The sequence below is a fragment of the Lepidochelys kempii genome, chromosome 7 (assembly GCF_965140285.1).
Source record: "Lepidochelys kempii isolate rLepKem1 chromosome 7, rLepKem1.hap1, whole genome shotgun sequence".
NCBI lineage: Eukaryota > Metazoa > Chordata > Testudines > Cheloniidae > Lepidochelys > Lepidochelys kempii.
The window spans coordinates 32,636,537-32,660,689 of record NC_136386.1 but is presented as its reverse complement, the minus strand read 5'-3'; the positions used below and the strand labels follow the sequence as shown (position 1 = coordinate 32,660,689).

The window sequence follows — 24,153 nt, the reverse complement described above, 5'->3', positions numbered from 1 at the left end:
TGACCTCCTGAGGTCCCTTCCAACCCTGATATTCTATGATTCTTTGTGCCTGGACGGCTCCACTGGCAAAGCAAAGGCGGCAGCTGGCAGGAGCGGTCGGGTCCGCCAGCGGCCGAGGAGGCCCTTCTGCACCCTACCAGAATCTGCGGCTGCTGGGGGTCGGCCGGGGCAGCCGACGGGCTTAGCTCTGCGCCAGGCCTCCCCCCGCCCATCATTGCTCCCCTGCTCTGCCCCCAGCCCCTCCCAGCCTCCTCCCCCGCCCCCAGCGCCGCGCTCTCTGCTGCCCTCTGGCGGCCTGTCCGCTCCGCGCAGCCCGGAGGAGCCGGATCCCGGTCCCGGAGCGGCCCGGCCGGACGATGTGGTTCTTCTCCCGGGACCCGGTCCGGGATTTCCCTTATGAGTTCGGCGCGGAGGCGGGCGCGGAGCGGGGAGAGCCCGCGGGGCCCTGGCAGCTGCACCGGGGCAGGAGGAAGGTGAATCCCCTCGTTGGGCCCGGTCCGGCCTTTGCTCGCCTGACGTGGCGGGGCCTCCCTAGCCTGGAGCGGCCGCCACCGGGACCGCCAGCTCGGGGCACAGGGGGAGGTTTCCAGGCCTCCCCCTCCCCAGCTCGGGGTACGGAGGTGGTGATTTCCAGGCTCCCCAGCCAGGGGTACGGGGGGGGAGGTAGGTTTCCAGGCCTCCCCCTCTCCAGCCCGTGGTACAGGGGTTTCCAAGGTCCCCAACCCAGGATACGGGGGGAGGTTTCCAGCCCCCCCCCGCCCCCGAAGTCCGGGGTTCAGGAGTGGGTTTCCAGGCCCTCATCCCTAGGCCGGGGTGTAGAGGGTATCCAGGCTTCTCTTCCCTAGCCTGAGCTAGAGGTGGGGTATGGCTGGGGGGGGGTCAAGCCCTCCTCTGGGTGTAAAAGGGGAGTTTCAAAGAGCTTTTGGACGAAGGCAGGGTTTACAGGACCCCCTAGAGCAGAAGAGGTGTTTAATGATCCCCAGAGTTTTGCTTCTCCCCTGGTTTATGGGAGGGTGTGTCCAAGCCCCCACTCAGATACCGTTATCAAGGATAGAGGGGGTTCCGGGGCTGCCACTAAGATGGAAGGACGTTTCAGACGGCCCCCTAGGCTCTTCCTCCCCTGATAACAAGGATTTTCAGGGTCCCTCCAAGCTCTCCCCATTCCTGAGCATCCCCAAAAATAAAGGGCCCAGGGAACCCCAATTGAGGGCTTCTCTAGTTCTTCCTTAGTCTCAAGGGTCTCCCCCCCACCCCCATCCCACTTTCCAAAGCAGCTGGGGGACATCCAAGGATCTAGTACTACTTGTCCCCTAGGGTCAGGGGACAAACAGCAGCATGAAAATGGGAGGGTTTGGCTTGCTTCCAAAGTGGCTGCTGTGTTCCACCCAGAGGCAGACACGGTTACCCTCATTATAGGGTCCATATAATAATAATAGTAATAATTATTTAATACCTAGCTCTGATATGGAGCTTTTCATCAGTAGATCACAAAACCCTTTTTCAAAGCAAGTTGGTATCATTATCCCCATTTTACATGTGGGGAAACTGAGGCACAGAGCAGGGATGGAACTTGCCAAATGTCATCTAGCAAGCCAGTAGCTGAGCCTGGAATAGAACCCAAGTCTTGTGAGTGCAATGCTCTGTCCACTAAACTACATTGCCTCCCCCAAACAGACTGTCCTTGACTCCGCATCCCCGGCCACCCCCACAAGGGAGGAAAGATGAGCCAGTAATTTGGATGCCAGCATGGGACACAGGAGACCTCGGTTCAATTCCACAGACTTCCCATGTGACCTTGGGCAAGTAAGAACATAAGAACAGCCATACTGGCTCAGACCAAAGGTCCAGCTAGCCCAGTATCCTATCATCTGACAGTGGCCAATGCTAGGTGCTTCAGAGGGAATAAACAGAATAGGGCAATCATCAAGTGATCCATCCATCCCCTGTCACCCATTCCCAACTTCTGGCAAGCTTCACATCCTTTTTCTGTGCCTCTGTTTCACCATCTGTACATTGGGGAAAATAGCTCTGCTCAGATACTATAGGATCATAGACACCCTTAAATAAATAGCACATAACACTTTTTTGTTTTTCTTCAGACCACAGGGGATCTGGTATCTGTTTTTGTCTATGAAATTAAACCTAATTCGGATGAACAGACACAGGTCGCCAAGGCAGCTTTCAAACGCTTAAAAACCCTCCGGCACCCCAATATTCTGTCCTACATCGATGGATTGGAGGTATTGTTTATGATTTTTATTTGTGGCAGTACCTACCGTCCATTATATTTGTGATTTCATATTGTGACTATGTCTGCAGTCTTTGAGGATTATGATTTTTTATTGCGGTGATGTCTGAGGCCCTGAACAGTTCAGGGCTGGATTTGTATCACATCTGACACAGAGTAAAGGGTGATCTCTGCCCCAGAATGGCACAGAGTAAAGGGCGCAGGGTAAAGAGTGATTTCTTCCCCAGAGTGTGTTTCCTAGCCTGAAAAACACCAATGCTTAGGATGCTGGATTGATACTGTATGGAATTATGTTATTTATCCACTGCCTTTATGAAACTGCAGCAAATCCTGAATCTGGATAAAGCAGTGTCACCCGACATGTCCAGCTTGCAGTGGGACAGCCCAGTGTATTGCACTTTTGTCTTCCTATAGTGGATGCATTTATTTATTATCTGTTTACTTGTATTATGGTAGGCCCCAGCAACCCTGAACAAGATTGGAGATCCTCTTTAGGGTACCGCATGGATCCTGACAGAGATCTGGGCCTTTTGCTATGCCAGAGGCTGCATGCTGGACCCCCTAATGGGGATGGGGCAGTGGTGTCTGTGCAGTGGCTGGCACTAAGCATCCCTTGATCTCATTTGTGGGGGGATCTGTGTGGAGCCTGGCACAATGGGGGTCCCTGATCTTGTTGGGAGGTGGTGTCTGTGCAGTGTCTGGGATGGAGGCAGTCCCCTATTTTGGTTGGGAGATTCTGCACAGTGACTGGCACTAAGGGGTCCTTGATCTCAATTAATGGGGGAAAGGAGAGCATTGTGCAGTGCCTGGCACAACAGGGGTCCCAGTCTCAGTTGGTGGGGTGGGTTGTGCAGTGCCTGGCACAATGGGGGCCCCAGTCTCAGTTGGAGGGGGTTGTGCAGTGCCTGGCACAAGAGGGACCCCAATCTTAGTTAGAAGGGGGTTGTGCAGTGCCTGGTACAACAGAGCCCCAGTCTCAGTTGGATGGGGATTGTGCAGTGCCTGATACAACAGGGGTCTCCAGTCTCAGGTGGGGGTGGGCTGTTCAGTGCCTCTCTGATCTCAGTTGCGGGGGTCTCTGTGGCGTCCTACCCGACAGGACCCCAGTCTCATTTGTGGGGGTGGTCTGTGCAACGCCAGGTCCAACAGGACCTTTTGATCTTGGTTGGGGCTACAATGCTACCGTAATACTAATAATAACGTGCCCAGCACAAAGGGGCTCCGATCTCACTTGGAGCCTCTGGGTGCTTCTGTAACAAAAAGAAACATGGTGTTTTTTTTGCGGGGGGGGGGATAGACAGAAAAATGTTTACACGTGGTGACAGAGCCTGTGACATCTCTGAGTACTTACCTGAAGTCGAAAGCAGACTCTGGAGGGTTAAATGAACAGGAGATATCGTGGGGCCTCCATCAGATTGTGGTAAGATACAGTGATCTCAAGCAGATGGGTTGTGTCTGTATAGAAAATCCTAAACCACCAACTCCTTTGCCCACAGCCCCTAGTCTTGGTTGCCACTCAGTTTTAATTAAACGTGGCAGAATTAGATTTTTATTGTTTTTAATTTTGACAGATAATATTGATCTTTATTTTTAACCTGTTTTTCAATTTTTATTGATTTTAAATTTTCACAGTTGCTGGAAATTATGGGAGTGGGGTTAGACAATAGTGGTCTCAGGCTAATTATTTAATGGCAGTATCCCACCCCTCAACTAGACCATTCTGTCTCTAAGATTCCCCTCACGGGGCTCCCAGCTGACTGCTCCTCTCACTTGTCCTTCCCTTGCCTTTCCAGAAAGCGCTCAGCTTCCTGGTGAACGACTGCAACCTCATCCACAATAATGTGTGCATGGCTGCTGTTTTTGTGGACCGCGCTGGTGAGTGGAAGCTGGGTGGCCTGGATTACATGTACTCGACCCAGGGTGACAACACCCCGCCTCGGAAAGGGATCTCTGAGCTGGAGAGATACGACCCACCAGAGAAAACAGATAACAGCAAAATCCCTGGGGAGAAATGGTGAGTGGGAGATGGGGCAGGGCCCGTTAATCTCCTCCCACCCTTTTATCTAGTTAGACTGTAAGCTCTTTGTGGGCAGAGACTCACTCTCACTGTGTGACTGTGCAGTGCCGAGCACGATGGGCCCCCTGATCTCAGCTGAGTGAGATCTGCAGCTCAGCCGGCACGACAGAGGCCTCCCAATCTCTGTCGGGGCCTCTCTAGACATGACCATAATACAAATAGATTTGTAGATGTTAAGACCAGAAGGGACCATTATGTCTGATCTCTTGTTTAACACAGGCCAGAGAATTTCTCTCTGTGATTCCTGCACTGAGCCCAATAACTAACAAAGCCCAGGTTCTGGAAGGGAGAGGCTTTGAGCTCTGCTTATTGTTCTGTACATGCATTGCTGGGGTTTTATTGTTATTTCAGGGACCAGTTCCATATTACCCTCCTCATTGTTAACTCACTCTGCCGTCTTTCTCCAGTCACCCTCCATGACCTGGTCTTTCTTTCTCCACAGTGTCCCGCTGTGTGCATGTGCAAGAACCTTCTCCTCTGCAGCCCCTTGCCCTCAGGAATCCTCCTCCCTGCATCTCTCTCTGCTCTCCTCTCAGTGCACCTGGCACCTGCCTCTTCTCTGTGTGTGCAAGACACCTGTCTCCGAACAGAATTGCTGTATCCCCCTCTACTCCCCGTTCTGTGTATCCAGTCAGTGTGTGTGCACGCGCATGCAAGAGCCTCTGTCTCATTTCAAGCTCCTCTATTGTTTGTTTTCCTGCATAACCCTTCTGCCTAACCCTAAAGTGTCTTGGGGGTGTAGTTTGTGTGGATCATGCTATGCAAAATACAGCTGGGTTGCACTTTCCTTCCCCATGGGGAAATCACTGGGAAAGTTACATTGGTTCTTCTGCTGTGCCAGGTCTGCGGACATGTGGCGTCTTGGCTGCCTCATCTGGGAGGTTTTCAATGGCACCCTGCCCCGTCCGTCCTCCTTGCGATCCCTTGGCAAGGTAATGTGGTCAATCCCCTTCCCACCCACTCTGTTGATAGGGCCTGGCAAAGTAATTAATCAGCAGATCTGCCTGGCTACAATCCCTCTACTTGTAATATTACACCTCTGGGTGGGTTGTTGGCGACAGGAATCAAACCCAGAATCAGGAGCCTCTGTGACGTGTGCTAAAAGAGCCAGGCTGTAGCAGACTCATCAACCTCTGTCTGTGGCCCAGCCATGGCTAGAGGGGGACAGAGCACCACATGGATCTGGGTTACACCCGGAAGGGCAGGGAAAGTTGATTGCTGGTGGGTTTCGCAATACGCTGTGAGGGGAGAATGTGTTTTTCAGGCCCCATTGACTTCAGTAATAATAGACTCTAGCTCTTATGTAGCAGTTTTCATCAGTAGATCATAGAAGCTTTACAGAGGAGGTTAGACTCATTATTCCCATTTTACAGATGGGGAAACCGAGGCACAAAGGGGGCAAGATGTTACCCAGCAGGCCAATGGTAGAGCCAGGAATAGAACCGAAGTCTCCTTTGTCCCAGTTTGCTAGGCCACATGCCCCAGAGCTAACCATCAGCTTCACCCTGTTAATGTGAGGGTGAGTCAATGCGGTTTTCTATAGAGGTGCATTTTTGGGGAACTGGTAGCATATTGCCCTGTGTCTGTCCATCCTGTGGCTAAATAGTGGCCCTTCTGTTTTGTTTATTGGCCAAACTTATAGGAGCATGACAAGGATTGCAGATCACTCTCTGCTTTAGGCAGCCTCTGTGCAGCTACTATTCCTTAAGCAGTCCCTTACGGAGCTGTGCAATTTCAAATGGGTTGGTAAAGAGTTTTGTGGTTGTGCTGTAGAATAGCAGTAGGGTGCAATAGATAGGGCACAGGACTGGGAACTCTAGGGGGAGTGAGGTCTAGGGGTTAGAGCAGGAGGGGCTGGGAGTCAGGGCTCCTGGGTTCTACTCCCAGTTCTGGGAGGGAAAGGGGTGGAAAGTCTAGTGATTAGTGTGGGGGAGGGGAAGCGGCCAGGATTCCTGGATTCTATCCCCAGCTTTGGGAGGGGTGGGAACATGAGTCAGGATTCCTGGGTTCTCTTCCCAGTTCTGCCATGGAGTTGCTGTGTCACCTTGGGCAGCTCAGCCTGTCTCCCTGTGCCCCAGTTTCCTCATTCCTAAAACAGGGATAATGAGATCCATTGGCTGTTGTCAACTGTTTTGCTATCCAAGCTGAAAAGATCTCAAACTAATTAGTATCCATAGCGAATGCTTAACACACAAGGGACACCTCTTCCTGATTGTAGAATCTGTGTATCCTCTCTCCAGATCCCCAAGTCGCTGGTCCCCCACTACTGCGAACTGGTGGGGGCCAACCCCAAAATCCGTCCCAACCCTGCCAAGTTCCTCCAGAACTGCCGGGGCCCCAATGGCTTCATGAAGAACAGCTTTGTAGAGACCAACCTTTTCCTGGAAGAGATCCAGGTGAGAGCGATGGTGGTAGCCTTGTTGCCCCCATTCTGGAGGGGTGGAAAGTATAGTATTAGAGCTCCTCTGTGTAGGCCAGAGGTGCCCAAGAGAGTGTCCAATCAATTGCTGGGACTTGAGGACCCCCTGCATTGGTTTATGGACCCATTGAACTTGCCTTGGGCAGTACTGACCTTTGTCTCGGCTCCGTTATATGCTCGCTTGGTGGGGAAAAGTGGCTTCTGGAGCACAATTAATTTTAGGGGGAGGTTGAGAGGGAACTGGCTGGGGTGGGGAATGGAATATGAGGCCCTTCCTCTCCAGAGGGCACCAGCTCTGAGGGGAAGACTGGCTGGATCAGGGAGGTGGGGAATGGGATTTGAGGCCTTTCCTCTCTAGGGAGTACCGGCATCAATCCTGCTGCAGGGTAGGGGGACTGGTTGGCGTAGGGGGCAGGGAAAGGGGTAAGGTGTCTTTTCATTCCACAAAGCATTAGCTCTGATGTGGCCCCAAGTTGTGGGAGGGACTGGCTGGTTCAGGGTTAAATAGGATAAAGACCACTTCAGCTTTAAGTCACTGGTTCAACTCCAGCCCATGTTAGCAGATCTGGAAATTCATGCCCCTGTATGGTAGAACAAGAACTTGCTGTATTTCCAACCATTTCCTAGTGAGAGAGGAGACTGCGCCATCCAAACCACGATTGCATTGGTTGTCTTGTTGGCAGCCCCAAAGGGCAGAATGGAGCCACAAGAAGCAGGCTAGTCTGACCCAGTGACCCCATTTCCCTTTCCCCCTGCCCCGGCAGATTAAGGAACCAGCAGCACGGCAGAAGTTCTTCCAGGAGCTGAGCAACAACCTAGACACCTTCCCCGAAGATTTCTGCCGGCACAAGATCCTCCCACAACTGCTGACGGCCTTTGAGTTTGGTAGTGCTGGTGCCGTCATCCTAACCCCACTCTTCAAGGTGAGCTGCTGTTCTGATGGTGGCATTCCCCTGTTTACATCTTGTGACGGGATGGGGCTACCGGCCTGTTTCCTGTCTCTGGGCATTCTGAGGATTGTAGTTCCCAGAGTGAGCAAGGACTGCTGGCAAGCGGACTTTGCTTGTGGGGAGGGGAGAGCAGTTGGTGCTGGAGATCTGCGACTGAGCAGGACCTGTGGAAGGGACAGGGAGGAGACAGGCAAACACAAAGTAACCCTATAGGGCCAGTTCAAAGTGGGAACCGACTGTTGCTCTGTTGGCTAGAGCCCTAGAGGGACCAGTTTGAACCTGTGACTCAGTGAAGTTGGTGTGGTTGGGGGAGAGAGGCATTTTAGGACTAAACTGCCCTATTAAGGGGTCGCGCGGTTCGTAGCTTCTGTAGGCTGCACACATTGCATACACCAGGGGTCCTTGCATCGCTCCATTTCCCCAACAAGTGCCCTGTGAACCACCCTCTCATTCAACTCCCTCCAACGCCCACCTCTCATGGCAGGCTGGATGTGCTACATTCACTTCACCTATATCAGAGTCCTTGATTCTCCCTCCATGCCAGGGCTCTGTGTGCTCTGTCACTCCCCCCCGCCTCCCCTACTTTACCACAGCTCATGCCAGGAAAAGGGAAACTGAGGCCAGAGAGGTGTGCCATTACTACACATTCCTCATCAACTGACACATGACCTTGCAGGGTGTGTGTGTGGAAAGACGGGGACTCCATTCCCAAGATACATGGACCATGGAGGAGATGATGCCAAGAGCTGACATCAGTACTCCAGGAACATCTACAGATGAATTTCTTGGTGTGGCCCAGCTAGGAGTATCTTATCTCTGGAAGGCTCATGGGCCCACCTCACCACTTTCCGTCTCCGCACTAAAGCTTTGCATGCCCCTCATCTCCTTCAGGATCAAAGCCTCCTCTTTAACTTCCAGTGTTGTTGCAGGTGGGGAAGTTCCTGAACACTGAAGAGTATCAGCAGAAGATCATTCCTGTCATTGTCAAAATGTTCTCCTCCACCGACCGAGCCATGAGGATACGGCTGCTGCAGCAGGTCAGTGATCAGCCTCACTTCGCATCTGTGCACTTGGGTGGATCCAGGGCTCAGACAGGTTAGCAGGAGCAGTATTTTTCTGTTCTTGTTAGAACAGGGAGGGGACGGGGAGTCTGAACTTTTGGGTTCTCTTCCTGGCTCTGGGAGGGGAATGGTGCCTGTCTAGTGGTTAGAACCAAGGAGAATGGGAGTTGGGATTCCTTGGTTCTACTCTCAGCCCTGAGAGGGGAGTGGTTTTGTGGCTAGATCAAAGAATTAGCAGACTGGATTTTTGGATTCTGCTTTGGGAGAGAGTATCACTTCACTTAGTTGTTAGGACAAGGGGACTGAGAATTAGAGCGCCTGGGTTCTGTGCCGAGCTGTGGGAAGAAGCGTGCTGCAGGGGTGGCTCGGAGCCAGGATTTCTGGATCTTTTCCTGGCTGTGGAAAGGTGTGATGTCAAGGGCTTAGAACAGGAGATTGGGAATCAGGACATCTGAGTTCTCCTCTTGGCTCTCCCCAGATGGTGTGGAGCCCTGCTAATTTTGACTGTGCATTGATCTTGCTCAGCACTACACCAAACATTAAGTCCTGACTGGCGGCACATGCGTGTGTGTGTGTGTTGCAGATGGAAAACTTCATCCAATACCTCAACGAACCCACCGTCAACACCCAGATCTTTCCCCATGTTGTGCATGGCTTCCTGGACACCAACCCGGCCATTCGTGAGCAGACCGTGAAGGTAGAACAACAGAGGGTTAATGTGATCTTGGATGTATAAATGTGGGATCTCGAGTAGGAAGGTTCTGTTACCTCAGTATCTGGCACTGGTGCAACCACTGCTGGAATATTGTGTCCAGTTCTGATGTCCACACTTCCAAGAAGGATGTGGATAAAGTAGAGAGGGTTCAGAGAAGAGCCAGGAGAATGCTTAAAGGGTTGGAAAACCTGCCTGATAGTGAGAGACTCCAGGAGCTCAATCCATTTAGTTTATCAAAGAGAAGGTTAATGGGCGGCTTGGTCACAGTCTGTAAGTACATACATGGGCAACAAAATCTTTTTAATGGGCTCTTCGGTCTAGCAGAGAAAGGTCTAACAAGATCTACAAAAAGAAAAGGAGTACTTGTGGCACCTTAGAGACTAACAAATTTATTTGAACATAAGCTTATGCTCAAATAAATTTGTTAGTCTCTAAGGTGCCACAAGTACTCCTTTTCTTTTTGCGGATTCAAACTAACACGGCTGCTACTCTGAAACCTAACAAGATCTAGTGGCTGGAAGTTGAAGCTAGAAAAAGCCAGACTGGAAATAAGGTGCACATTTTTAACAGTGAGGATGAATAACCATTGGAACAACTTGCCAAGGGATGTGGTGGATTCTCCATCACTGATAATTTTTAAATCAAGCTGGGATGTTTTTCTAACTGATCTGCTCTGGTTCAAATAGGAATTAACATACAGAAGTCTGTGACCTGTGTTATACAGGTCACACTAGGTGATCACAGTGATCCCTTCTGACTTTATAATCTGGGAATCAATTTCAGGGTTGCTCTGTTCCTCCTTCTTGAAGGATGCTGATGGGGTGGAGTTAAGGGGGAGGATGATGCTACTCTGGACTATTGATCTTGTCTGACCCTGTTGCTAATTCTTACCTCTGCATGGGGAGGAGGTTTTATGTGATACTGGTTTGCATGATCTGGACAGTCTTTCCCATAAAGAACCTCAGACAAGTCTGTCCTGAGTCATGTCAGTTTCAGAGGGTGCACTTTCTGCTGTGTACACTGGCTGGATAGATAGGCAATATGGTCTGTGGATAGTGCTTTGGACCAAGGATTCAGGAGATCTGGGCCAGGATTTGTCAAAAGTGACTAGTGATTTTGGTTGCCTGATTTGAGATGCCTTTTAGAAAGAGACCTGATTTGCAGAAAGTACTGAGCACCCACCCTCTGAAAACTAGACCCCTTTCCAATGTCTCTATCTGAGTCCTCTTTTCCCCCTCCCTCCCCCCTTGGGCCTGTATTCTGTTCCCAGCTTTGCCACTTACCTTGGGCAAGTCACCCACCTGTCTGTTTCCCCCATCCGAAAAATGTAGATAGTGATAGTGATCCTCCTTTGTAAACTGCTCTGAGATATATGAATGTTAAGAGCTGGATGTTACCCCTTTTTGACCCAAGTGGTTAGCCAAAATTTGGGGTCCTGCAGGTTGTTTGGTTAGGTGGAGAAATATATGATCGCATCAGGTTTTCTTTGATGCAATCCTGTTTATTTACAAAGAATGTACAAAGTGCTGTTTCTCTGAACACAGCAGGAATCAAACAAAAGGACATCTCTTTGTTTGAAGTTTCTTTGCTCCCAGCTGCTTCAGCCAGCACTCTGCTCAAAAGCTCTCGCTTGGCGTCTTCTCAGGGCCCTCTCTCAGTGCTTCTCTGTGTGGTGTTTCCTGGCTGTTTTCTCTTCTCACCCCTCTACTAAAACAATACCCAGGGTAGTCCCTCTGCCCCCTGAATTCAAATGCCTGAGTGGCCTCACATGTGCCAAAACACAGGTTTTGTTTGCAGGCCCCCTAATGTTTCAGCTCTGAGTCCATAAAGAAGCTTGAATAGCTTCTTACAACTACCTTTAATCAAGGTTTTAATGAGGTTTAACCCAACCCTTGCCACTATCCTAAGGGGTTCATTGGCAGACAAAGGGCAGTAGAAATGTCTGTCACTGCAGGACATAATGTCAGATCCAAACCCCAAGGGATGTCACTCTGTTGCCTGATTTTTGGGACAGATACTACCATTGTTCTCTGTTTGTACAGTGCCTGAAACAAGGGGGTCCAGACTCGTTGTTAAGCTCTCTGGGGGCAGGGAGTGCTTTTTGATTAGAGTTGGCTGGGAAATGGAATTTCCGTTCTGTGGCAAATTATGACATTTCAAAAATGATTTTTGTTCTCATTCCTAAATTTTCCACAGACTTGTTAAGCTCTGAAAAATTTTGATTTGGAGCCATTGAAACGTTTTGTCTTGGTAATATCAAATTGTTTCATTTTAATAAGGTAAAAGCATTTAGTTTATGTCCAAACAATATATAAATTATACTATGAATTAAAAATTAATATAATATAAAAGTTAGCGAAATAAAATGAAAATGTGAATCATTTAGCCTCTCATTTTATATCAATAATGCTGAAATAGTTTGGTTTGTCTAAGCACTATAAAATATGAAATGTAAGTCAATACAATATATATAATCTAATATTAAAATTATTATAATATAGAAGTAGAAACTAAATAAAATTAAAAGATACGGTTGAAACAGTCTAAACAAATCGCTTTGACTTTCTCCCATTGAGAATTTTATCAAAAACCATGTTCCCTCACATTGTTTCAGTTTCCACCAGACTGTTTTTCTGTTTTGTCAAAAAGGTTTCGTCCAACTATAATTATTTTGTTTGTACAGTGCCTGACACAATGGGGCCCAAATCCTCTAAGTTCTATTGCAATATAAATGTTGCATAATCCTAGTGTCCTACAGAGGATAAAAGCCCTACAATAGCTGTACAACAAGGGATGCTTCAGGAGTTACTCCCTGTTATTAGCCACACTATCAACACATCCTACGAGCTAGGGAGGCACCATGGCTTAATGGATTGGTATTAGACTGGGACTCAGGAGACCTGGGTTAAATTCCTGTCTCTCCCACTTGCCTGCTGGGTGACCTTGGGCAAATCACTTTAACAGCCCCGTGCCTCAGTTTCCCCATGTATACAATGGGGATAATGGTACCAACCTCCTTTGTAAGGCATTTTGAGAGCTACTGATGACAAGTGCTATGTAAGAGCTAGATATTATTAGACCTGAACTACCCCATGACCAGCCTCTTTCCTCCCTTCACAGTCGATGCTGCTGCTGGCCCCCAAGCTGAACGAGAACAATCTCAATATGGAGCTGATGAAGCACTTTGCCCGTCTGCAGGCCAAGGATGACCAGGGGCCCATTCGTTGCAACACCACCGTGTGCCTTGGAAAGATCGGTCCTTACCTCAATGCCAGCGTGAGTAGTGAGACCGTTTCCTGCACTCCAGAGGGACCCGATGCCTGGCAGGATGGGGAAAATAGGGACACAGACCCTGGTTTCTTTCCCAGGATGATTTCCCTTTAAAATGCCTATTTCCCACCAAGGCTTCATATGATGCAGAGGAAGATTGTGGTCATCTTTAAGTGAGGAATTGTGGATTATAGATCCCAGCAACGCTCTAGCATTCAGGAGGAGGGGACAGGAGGGTTTTGTGGTTAAAGTACCAGGCCAGAGCCTGGAAGGCCTGGCTTTCATTCCTGGCTCTGCTACAAAGTCAGTGTAACCTCGGGCAAAACACTTCATTGTTCTTTGGCTGTAAAACAGGGATAATCTTCCTTTCTACCACTCTGTGTCTGTCTAGTCTATTTACATTGAAAGCTCTTCAGGGCAGGGACTGTTTTTTTATGTGTTTGTGCATATGGCTAGCACAATGGATCTGTGACTGGGGCTCCCGGGTGCTACCATAATACACATAATAAGTTGCCCATTCTCTTATTTCCAGACTAGACAAAGAGTTTTGATCTCTGCCTTCAGCCGTGCCACAAAAGACCCATTTGCTCCCTCCCGGGCAGCGGGCGTCTTGGGATTCGCTGCCACTCACAACTTCTACTCTATGAATGACTGCGCATTCAAAATCCTGCCGGTTCTCTGTGCGCTGACAGTTGACCCTGAAAAGACAGTCAGGGATCAGGTGAGTTGGATCTGCAGTGAAATTTGCAGAGCTGCCAATTCCAAACTTCCAGCTCTGATGCCCAGCACAACGGGGGCCTTAAAGCTTGGACGAGTCCATTCTAGCATCCAGTGTGATGGTGGCACCCAATCTCAGTTGGGTGTCTGTACAGTCACTGGTGCAACAAGGGCTCCCACTGTCTGGAGAGGGTATCTCTACAGCATATAATAATAAAATAACTTCAATCTCCTAGACTTTCAAGGCCATTCGAAGCTTCGTGACTAAGCTAGAAACCGTCTCTGAAGACCCATCTCAGCTCTCTGAACTGGGTGAGAGATCCTAATACTGTGCTGAAGTTTTCAGGCATTTAAACACCAAACGGAACTAATGGACGTTTTTCCCCTTTTCTTTCTGCTCCCTTTGCAGAGAAGGATGTTCACGCAGCATCAACGAGCCCTGGGATGGGAGCAGCTGCCAGCTGGGCAGGCTGGGCCGTGACAGGGGTCTCATCGCTTACGTCGAAGCTAATCCGAACAAACGCCGGGACCACGGTAGAACAAACAGCTGTGGAAACTCCCACTGGAGCCGCACTGGAGCCACCCAGTATCGGTCAGTCTTTGCACAGTTGTAATCGCAAAGCTTGCATTGGGCTTTATTCACCCTGGGGTGGTGGCATCAAAGAATTGAGTAGCCATGCAGCAAATGGCACTGAAGCCAGCAGCACCATCTCAAGCGATAGAAGGAAATACGTGTTTGCGTGACACGCAGTTAACCTACAGAAGATTAGCCAGAGTGTAATAATAAGGATGGTTGCCCCTCTGGCTCAAGCAGTTGGTCAGTATTTGAGACTTTGCAAGGTAGTTTCCAGAAAAGGGGAAATCAGTGACGCAAGTCAGGTATATTTTTAGTTAGAGCTGAGCGAATATGTGATTTTTTTTTTGACGGGGGTGAGGGTGATGGTTGCTGAAATGAAAACAACTTTGTTTCAGCTCAAAAAAACACCTGAAGCAAAATGACAAACACAAAACATTTTTTGTTTGTTTATTTTTTAATTAATCTAGCTACATTTGTAAATTAAACTTTTCTAAACAAAAAGTCGAAAGTGTCAAAACTCTTAGTTTTGACATTTTTGCGGGGGGGAAGAAATCCATTTTTTTTAACTGAAACTATTTGCAAGCTAAGGTTGAATATGGCATATAATTTTAGTGCCCCTCAAAATGCAGTTTTAGCTAATTTACCGTTTGCTGAATTTTTGTTTTGCCCAACTTTAATCTTGGTGTAATCTTGTTTATTTATAACAAATGCACACAAAGTCCATTTCCCTGACCACAGGAGAACCCAACAACAGCAGGCCGTTTTCCTGCTCAGAAATCCTCAAATCTGCCCTGCTAGCGAGCTTTTCACAGATGTTTGAGGCCAGAAAGGGACCTTGCGGTCATCTGGTCTGACTTCTGCTGGAATACAGGCCATAGGATTTCCTTGTGTTAACTCCTATTTGAAATAGAGCAGGTCTTTTAGAAAAACATCCCATCTTGATTTAAAAATTGACTGATGGAAAATCCACTACAATCCTTGGTAACTTGTTCTATTACCCTCACTGTCATGGTAGATAAAAATGAATGATTTAAATTAAAATAATCGAAGAAATCAGATTTTTTTAATTTAAATTAATTAAAAAGTAAACCTACTTAAAATTAAATTTGAAATCTTGATAAACTGTGTTAAGGCCTAAAAATACTAGAGTCAAGCATTTAAATTAAATGAAAAAAAAGAATATTAAGCAGTATATACGTGGTGCCAAAGTTTTAAAGAAAATCAAACCACTTAACTGGTGGAAATCACCACCTAAGCACCTGGAGCCAGAGTTTGTTGAAGTACTGAGCCAGCTTTTGACAGCAGTAGCTCTTCTGGAGATGCAGAGAGAATATCTTCTTTTCACTTTATTCAAGAAGTTCAGTTCAACGACTAGTTCATTTGAAGTTAAGAAACTGATTGGGAGTTGAAAAAGCAGGAAAGCTTGTTTTTCCTTTTCCAATCTATGAATAATAAATCAATTAGTTTTAAATACAAAATAGGTTTTTAATAAACTTTCATTTTCCAGCACATTTAACGTAGTTTTATTTAGCTAGTACAAAAATTAAAAAGCTGGTTTTGCTCATTTTTAATTGAATTTCATAGATCACAGTTAATTGCCTGATAAATAAGAAATTTGTTATTCGCCATTTCTAAAATAATAAAAAGTAAGAATTAAGAATCTGAATAAATGTATGTTAAGCTATATAATTGCTTAAATAAATGTGTAGTGCATCCACCTGGTTAGCAAAAAATAGCATCACATTTAATGTAAAGGCAATATTTAGTTGCAAATCAGCATGTTTTAATGATTACAATCAGTGAAAATAACTTTTGGTTAGGCAAATAATTTAAAAGTACAAATGTAAAACAAGTTTAACAATTGATGATTTAAATCCAAGTTTTCTGCTTGCTGATTTAACTCAATTCTCTCTGCACCTTGTTAAAAATGTGTGCTTTATATCTTGTCTGAATTTTTCTAGTTTCCACTTCCAGCCATTGGATCTTGTTAGGTCTTTGTGTGTTACACTGACAAATTTCTGTTCCCCATGTGGGGACTTAGACAGGGATCAGGTTACCTCCAAACCTTCTGTGTTATGCTAAATAGATGGAGCTCCTTGAGTCTATCACTCTGTGCCCAAGCAGCTCTGTCCCTCGCTTCCTCTCTCATCTACTCGGTGCTTCCCTGGGCTTCTTGCCTCCCAACACGCACAGGTTGCAACTGATCTCCTAGTCCCTGCGGTCTTGGCTCTGACCTGCTGTATGCATTGGTTGATCCCTCCAGTCTTTGTAGCTGTCTCTACTACATAAAGTGGCTTAATTGCTTCTTCCGTTGCGTCTGCTTGGTGCACCCATTGGCTGTAACTAGGGCTGTGATTGTTTTTGGATACAAGACTCAGGTGATGGCAGCAATTAGCATCTTTTAACATAAAAATACTAAATGAACAAGGGATTTGGAAAGGATCCCCTGGGGAAATTGGCCAGTATAGCCATAGCAGTCCCTGTGTTGACAAGCCCTAGCTGTAATAGGAGTTATGAGAAAACTTGGGCACAGTTCCTCTGAAGCGCTCAGTGCTGGCCACTGTCAGAAAAAGGACACCTTCTAATACTGTGGGCTTTTGTCTTTAAGGAGCCAGCAACATCCCTTCCCCGGCGATGTTGCCAGCAGCTCCCATTCCATCCAGCCGGTGGGATCTGGAGGGGGATGTGACCGAGGAAGAAGAGAACTCCACAGATAGATGGGACGATGAGGACTGGGGGAGCCTGGAGGTGAGCAGCGCACTTCCGTCTGCAATAGAGTTTGTTTGAGGATGATAGGTGGGCTGCCTCAGTGATTGGAGTAAGGACTTGTAACCCCCTCTGCTGAGCTGAGCAGATTTGGGAGCTTCTAGTCTGGTGGGGAAATTAGTAGAGTGGGGGCAATTTTTTAGTGTAACTTATTTATTTACACTGCATGCGCAGTCCTGGGACAGGGGTGGTCACAAACAGCATGCGGGGCAATCCCATTTCACATTTCTCAGCCTAGATGCCAGTGCCCCATGCCCAGTTTCCCAGAAGCAATTCTGCCCCAAGAACCTGCTGTAGTTAAAAAGATTAAGGGCAGGCAGCAAATACCCCTGCGCTGCTTGCAATAGCTTCCCTGAAAAGAATACATACATGCATCACCAAGCTAACAACAGCGTTGCATGTTTTCCAAGACTGGCCACTGCTCATATGCAGATGAGTATGCACCACAGCGCCATCCAGTGACTTCTGCCATATTAGCTGTAGGATCTGTTGCTGCCTGGTTTGAGATTCTGCTTCCTCATGTGCTGTGCCTCATTTTCTGTGCTTTTGCTTGTAGCAAGAGGCTGAGCAATCCAAAGGGCAGGCGAGCCCAGATGACTGGAACACACCGGAGTGGTCAGAACCAGCCTTGGCGTTGAAGAAGCCTGGGACCAGGATGGTAGGTGGCTTTCCGCACATGCTATCACTCTGATGCCACACCATATGCTGTCTTAAGTGCAGGTATCCCTTTCTGGTGCATTTGGTCTCCATGATCTCTGGGAGGGAGCAAGTAACCCTCAAGCTAATACCAACTGGGAAAGTTGTAGGGGCAATAGTGTGGCCTAGTGGATAGGGCACTAGACAGGGACTTAGGAGTCCTCGGTTCTATTCCTGGATCCCACGGTATTCTTGCCAGCAAGTTAAAGAATATGGGCTGGATGAATGGACTATAAGGTGGCTAGAAAGCTGGCTAGATCGTCTGGCTCAACGGGTAATGATCAGTGGCTCCATGTCTAGTTGGCAGCCGGTATCAAGCGGAGTGCCCCAAGGGTCGGTCCTGGGGCCGGTTTTGTTCAGTATCTTCATTAATGATCTGGAGGATGGCGTGGACTGCACCTTCAGCAAGTTTGCAAATGACACTAAACTGGGAGGGGTGGTAGATACGCTGGAGGGTAGGGATAGGATACAGAGGGCCCTAGACAAATTCGAGGATTGGGCCAAAAGAAATCTGATGAAGTTCAACAAGGACAAGTGCAGCGTTCTGCACTTAGGACGGAAGAATCCAATGCACCGCTACAGACTAGGAACCACATGGGTAGGCAGCAGTTCTGCAGAAAAGAACCTAGGGGTTACAGTGGACGAGAAGCTGGATATGAGTCAACAGTGTGCCCTTGTTGCCAAGAAGGCTAACGGCATTTTGGGCTGTATAAGTAGGGGCATTGCCAGCAGATCGAGGGACGTGATCGTTCCCCTCTATTTGACATTGGTGAGGTCTCATCTGGAGTACTGTGTCCAGTTTTGGGCCCCACACTACAAGAAGGATGTGGAAAAATTGAAAAGAGTCCAGCGGAGGGCAACAAAAATGATTAGGGGACTGGAATACATGACTTATGAGGAGAGGCTGAGGGAACTGGGGTTGTTTAGTCTGCGGAAGAGAAAAATGAGGGGGGATTTGATAGCTGCTTTCAACTACCTGAAAGGGGGTTCCAAAGAGGTTGGATTTTGACTGTTCTCAGTGGTAGCAGATGACAGAACAAGGAGTAATGGTCTCAAGTTGCAGTGGGGGAGGTTTAGGTTGGATATTAGGAAATACTTTTTCACTAGGAGGGTGGTGAAGCACTGGAATGCGTTAAGCTAGGGAGGTGGTGGAATCTCCTTCCTTTGAGGTTTTCAAGATCAAGCTTGACAAAGCCCTGGCTGGGATGATTTAGTTGGGGGTTGAACTAGATGATCTTCTGAGGTCCCTTCCAACCCTGATATTCTGTGATTCTATCTGCCACAGCTTGCTCAGTGATCTTGGGCAAATATCTGTGCCTCAGTTTCCCCATCTGGCAAATGGGGATAATGAATCCTTTGTTAAATGCTTTGAAGTCTACTGATGAAAAGTGCTGTATAAGAACTAAGGATCATTACATCTAGGAACAAAAAATGTAGATCACTGTAATGGGGCAAGGGAACTGTATCCTGGACTACAGTGACACCAAAAAGAACTTGAACATCATGATAAATAACCAAGCGCTCCCAGGGCAATGCTAGAGCTGAAAGGGCGCAAACAATCTTGGACGTATAAGCAGGGGAATATCGAGTAGGAGTAAAGGAAGGGTCATCACCTCTGTTTATGGTAGTGGTGACAACATTACTGGATACTGTGTCTGGTTATGGTGTCTACACTTCAAAAAGGATGTTGTCAAATTGGAAGAGCTCAGCAGAGAGCTATAAGAAGGATTTTGTGTCTGGAAAATCCCCCTTATAGGGAGAGACTTGAGAAGCTCAGCCTGTTTAGTTTATTCCAGAGAAGGTTAAAAGGCGATTTGATCGTGGTCTTTAAATTAAGACTGTCAGCCTTTCTTGCCTTAGTCACCGTACGGCCCTCAGATGGGAATAATCATTGTTCAAGTGCCTACTAGTACGAAAGACAGTGTGGCTAGGGTGATGGGCGGGTCTTTTCCCATTCCTGGCCTTTATCTGTTGAGCCTGGGCGCTCAAAGTCACCTTTTCTAAATCTTGCAGGTAGGATATGACTAGTCCAGAAGCCCCTTCAGTTCCTGTCTCGTAGCTCATTTGTCCTCTTCCGGTTGCTCTGATCAATCTGCCCCCGTCCCCCTTATCATTAACAGACCAGCAGCTCCTCCAAGAAACAGGAATCAGACTGGACCAGCTCTGGTTGGGAGGTTGGATCTACTTGGAGTCACAAGAAGTGGGGCACTCAGGGACAAAGCTCCGTGGCAGAGGACAGCTGGGAGGAGGATTTTGGTTCTGGGACAGTGCAGAAACTGACCCCCTCACAGCAAGCTCCCTTGGCCCAACCAGAAGGAACCAAACTGGCCAGCGAATATGACTGGGACAGCTCATCCAGTGTAGAGAAACCAGATCCTTTCTTCTCCATAATCCCTACTCAGAAGTCAACAACAGAGACCCAGGTAAGTTTCTCCATGTCTCATGATCAAGGATGGGGTGTGTGTGTGGAGGGGTGTGTGTGTGTGTATGTCAATTCCCAGCTCTGCCACTGACTCCCTGGGTGACATTGTATGTTTTGTTTTTTGTTGCGGGGGGGGGGTCTACAAATCCCCAAAAGGCCTGGGAAGGGCTCGTGTTATCACCCCACTCTCTGTTTAACTGAAGCTCCAGGGGAAGGCAGGGTGGGGTACCCACTCAGTTTAGGGATTAGCTACTTCCCTTCTCTTCCTGTGTAGAAAGATAAATGTGTACTGAGTGCCTCCCCCAGTGTAGTGCATAACTGTGAAGAAGTCCCCTGAATTCAAATTCTGTGTCTAACTTCAGAGAAGCATGGATGCCATTGGCGACTGGGGTACAGAGGAAAACTGGGAATCTGTGGACTCTGACCAGGGTGAGTTGCTGAAGAAGCAAAGTTGCACATGATTGTTCCATCCAGCCGTTTGTACTAGCTGGGAATTATTGTGTCTCTGTAGGTCTCAGCAGGGCAGAATTAGCACGCAAGAAGCGAGAGGAGCGGAAGAAGGAGATGGAAGCTAAACGGGCGGACAGGAAGGTGGCAAAGGGACCTATGAAACTGGGTGCCAGGAAGCTGGACTGACAGGCAACAGAGCAGTGGAAGCTTTAGCTTTTGCTTGTACATATGCGCTTAGAATTTTAGTTTATACATACATCAGCAATAAGGACACCCCACCAACCAGGTACACTCGCAAGCAGAGATGCACAAACTTGTGGTTCTACTGTATTTATTCTGTACAGCTTCTCAGTAAAAAGCAGATGGGGGCCTGTGATTGTGTGGCTCTTTGCATTCTTCCTGTATGTGCTGCAGTCTTTCTTGTTGTATATAAAGGGTGTAGGAATAAATTAATTTTAAATGATCTGTGTTTAAATCAGAAACAAAGAGTCTATTCTCTTTTAAGGAGACACAGAGGCACTTTACAGACGAGTCTCTTAGAGAGAGACACGCACCCACACAGAGTGGCTAGTCTCTTAGAGATGAGACATATACACACCCCCCCAAGAGAGAGTCTAGTCTCTTAGCCACAACAAGCAAGCAAGAGATGCACACACACAGAGAGCGAGCATGTCTAGGCTGTTAGCCACAGCAAGCCAGAAAGAGGTAGACAGTGTCTAGTCTCTTAGCCACAGTAACACACACACAGCCTAGGCTCTTAGCCACAGCAGGACTGAAAGAGAGACACACAAATGAGAGTGTTGAGTCTCAGAGACACAGAAAGAGAGACAGAGTCTAGTCTCTTAGAGGGCCCCAGCTGGGAGGAGAGAAAGGCGAAGGCATCGGAGCTGTGCCCGGGACTCCCCAGCAGCAAAAGCCCCTGTGCGCTCAGACCCGCCTGCTGCTCCAGCTCACTCTCCTCCTTTGCTCCAGATGCTGCACAGCCGCCGCTCACTCACACAGAAGCTACTTCCGGGTTTGTTCCCAGCTCCTGCCTCCCCATTGGTTACAGCCATGACCAATAGGAGACTCTCACTATGGTTAAAAGGTGCTTGGTCCCACGGCTCATGCGCTGGACAGCTTTTTCAGCTGCAGGTGTTACGGTTGGAAGCACCACTAGGGGGGCGTCTCCCAAGGGCCTGGCCTTAAACTAGCCCCTGCACAGAGGAGGCAGTTCTGCGACCCACCCTCGCAGAGGGGGAATTTTCCCAACTTGCTTCTGGTCACTGTTTTTTCCGCAGCTCCTGTACTGAGAGAGCACGCATCCCCTTGCCCCCCTCACCCGGGTCACTGCCAGCCAGGCACCCACTGATTCCCAGGCTGTTTTCCTGCTCAGGCACCATGGCCCTCTTTGCTGGAACTTGCACTTGGGTAACCTATTTAAAATAAAATCCCATCACGCCTGCTGGCAAACGCAGGGTCACTTACAGCAGCCCTGGGCCTGCAACGGATGCTTGGACCCCACATTTGGCTTCTGCAACTGCAGCAAACCCATAACTGACAACAGGGGGCCATGGGTTTTTCATCTGTTCATAACACAGTTGAGCCAAACCTTGCACTAATACAGCCGAGGCACGAGCAAGTTTTAATGCTGCCTTTGTAATGTAGATGGGCAAAACGTAATTGTCACAGCGTTGAAAGCTAGAAGAGCCCACTAATGTCATCTCATTTGTCTTCCTGTCTGATGTAAAAACTGCCAGCAATGGAAAATCAGTCCACAATTCTTGGACAACTGTTCCAAAGCTTAATCACGCTATTATCACACCCCCTTAAATGCACCCACAAGCCATGATCCTTATATCAAAGATTATCAGTTGCCTCTGTCCCTCTTTCTTACAGCACATCCTCCCTTGCTGTACAGAACAGAGCAGACTGCAAATCTTTGCACAGCATTTAATGGTGCAGTTGTCCAAGTATTTACACATTTGCTTCCTAAATAAATCCGGTCTTTGACCCACCCTGTACTTTTAAATAAATGTCCCCCAAAATTTGAATTCCTGGAAGGATTCTCTCTCCCTCCTTTGCATGGAAATCGATAATCTTTGGTTTCAGCATCTTTGGTTCTTGCAGAACTATGACAGGTTTAAGGAAATACAAGCAGGATTAAACAATGTCGTGATGATTCAGCAAAGCAACCCAATCCCTGAGTAGTTCAAAAAGAACCCTGGATATACAATGGCACAAGACGATCCAGATAGAGCCCTGTGAAACCAGATTTACTCCAATGGATCGATACAGATGATAACTGAGATCAGAGTCTGGCCCAAGCTGGACTCCTTTGTGTTAAACAGCAGTTTAAAAAAAGCAGCATCCGTCCCTGATTCAGATGGCTGCTAGGATTTGGGGATTTCTGGGAGAAGCAACACCCCCACCATGATCTTTGATGCTTTCTGCTCTAGTGGTTCCAGGTACTGCGATAGTACTACCCGTGGCCAGCAGGGTGTGCTCTTCAGGCGGTGCAGCTCCAACTCCCCAGGTAAGTTAGGGGGCACTTTCACCTGCTCCCTTTCACACTTTTCACCACTTGGGGCATCATCCCACTGGGCTATCCAGAGGCAAAGAACGGAATGCAAGCAAGGAGGCGCTATTCTCCCTTGCGAAAGCGATCTATCGTCACTTTTAACCCTTAGCGGATTGCAGCTTCCTCTCTCTACGGGGTGTCTCAGAGACAGTAAGTGGTGTGTCTGGGTGATGCAGGGAGATAGGTGGAGATATTTTGGTACCAACATTTATGTATTTCAATACAGGATGGACAAATTCCCCGGTTGCAGAGCACAACCTCAGCGAGGGGAATGTTCTACTGACAGCGGTGACAGCAGCAACGTTACAGCGCCTTGCGGTGGCATCTCCAGCTAAAATACACAGATTATCATGTGCAAGAGGGTCTGGTTTGTGGCATCGGTCCTGCCACCTTAAGAACTGGAGCTCCCGTGGCTGGAGCTGAAGGAGAGGTGGAGGCTGCGGGTCTGATCCGAGATCTGCAAGGAATGAGAGAAGAGTTAAAAGGGTAGGGTGGAGGGGGACTGCCAAAAGCAAGGAGCCGGCACTGCAGGGCAGCCTGTGATTATTACCATGTGGGTTACAGTAACACCCAGAGGCCTCAATCAAAATCAGGACCCCAAGACAGTTAGTTATTGTTTGCTTCATCATTAAAAATGCTCCTGGAGACCAGATACTCAACACAACTACTATTAACAACAAGGGGAAAGGAACACAGGCCAAAATAGGGAAAGAACAGGTTAAAGAATATTTAGCTAAGTTCGATTTATTCAAGTCAGCAGGGCCTGATGAAATTCACCCTTGGATGTTTAAGGAACTAAGCAAAAGCAATCTTGGAACCGTTAGCAATTATCTTTGAGACTTCATGGAGGACGGGTGAGCTCACAGAGAACTGGAGAAGGGCAAACAAAGTCCCTATTTTGAAAAAGAGGACACAGGGAGTTACAGACCAGTCGGGCTAATTTTGATACCTGGAAAGATATTGGAACAAATTAGTAAACAATCAATTTGTAAGCACCTAGAGGATTAGTCAAGAACAAATCATGCCAAACCAAACCAATTTCCTTCCCTGACAAGGTGACTGACCTAGCAGCTAGGGGAAAGCAGAAGATGGGATTTATCTTGATTTTTGACCCAGTCCCATATGACGTTCTCAAAAGCAAACTAAGGAAATGGAGTCTAGATGGAATTACTGTAATACTCGATGAAAACCTGAACTCAAAAGAGTAGTTAGCTACAGTTCACTG

General features: G+C 47.9%; 2 protein-coding genes across 5 annotated transcripts in view; one reads left to right on the top strand and one right to left on the bottom strand.

Annotated features, from left to right (window-relative positions):
• Positions 1 to 276: 276 nt before the first annotated feature.
• Positions 277 to 20,831, top strand: SCYL1 (SCY1 like pseudokinase 1). Of its 2 annotated transcripts, XM_073351944.2 has the most exons (18): positions 277 to 473; positions 2,100 to 2,240; positions 3,546 to 3,668; positions 4,042 to 4,262; positions 5,167 to 5,257; positions 6,566 to 6,721; positions 7,509 to 7,667; positions 8,624 to 8,731; positions 9,339 to 9,452; positions 12,591 to 12,746; positions 13,273 to 13,461; positions 13,694 to 13,769; positions 13,867 to 14,049; positions 16,643 to 16,782; positions 17,357 to 17,458; positions 19,617 to 19,919; positions 20,281 to 20,347; positions 20,430 to 20,831. In XM_073351944.2, the coding sequence occupies exons 1-18, from the start codon at positions 357 to 359 to the stop codon at positions 20,552 to 20,554; spliced, it is 2,571 nt and encodes an 856-aa protein (XP_073208045.1). In that variant the 5' UTR covers positions 277 to 356; the 3' UTR covers positions 20,555 to 20,831. The 2 variants fall into 2 exon arrangements, with proteins under 2 accessions (XP_073208045.1, XP_073208046.1); XM_073351945.2 differs by lacking the exon at positions 20,281 to 20,347 and having other exon boundaries at positions 20,430 to 20,466.
• The window catches only part of CDC42BPG (CDC42 binding protein kinase gamma), a 65,146-nt gene continuing 61,424 nt past the window's right edge, over positions 20,432 to 24,153 (bottom strand). For all 3 annotated transcript variants that reach the window (XM_073351939.2, XM_073351941.2, XM_073351940.2), the window contains one exon: positions 20,432 to 23,385. In XM_073351939.2, the coding sequence (XP_073208040.2) occupies positions 23,320 to 23,385 (66 nt within the window). In that variant the 3' untranslated portion in view covers positions 20,432 to 23,319. The remainder of the gene's footprint in view (positions 23,386 to 24,153) is intronic.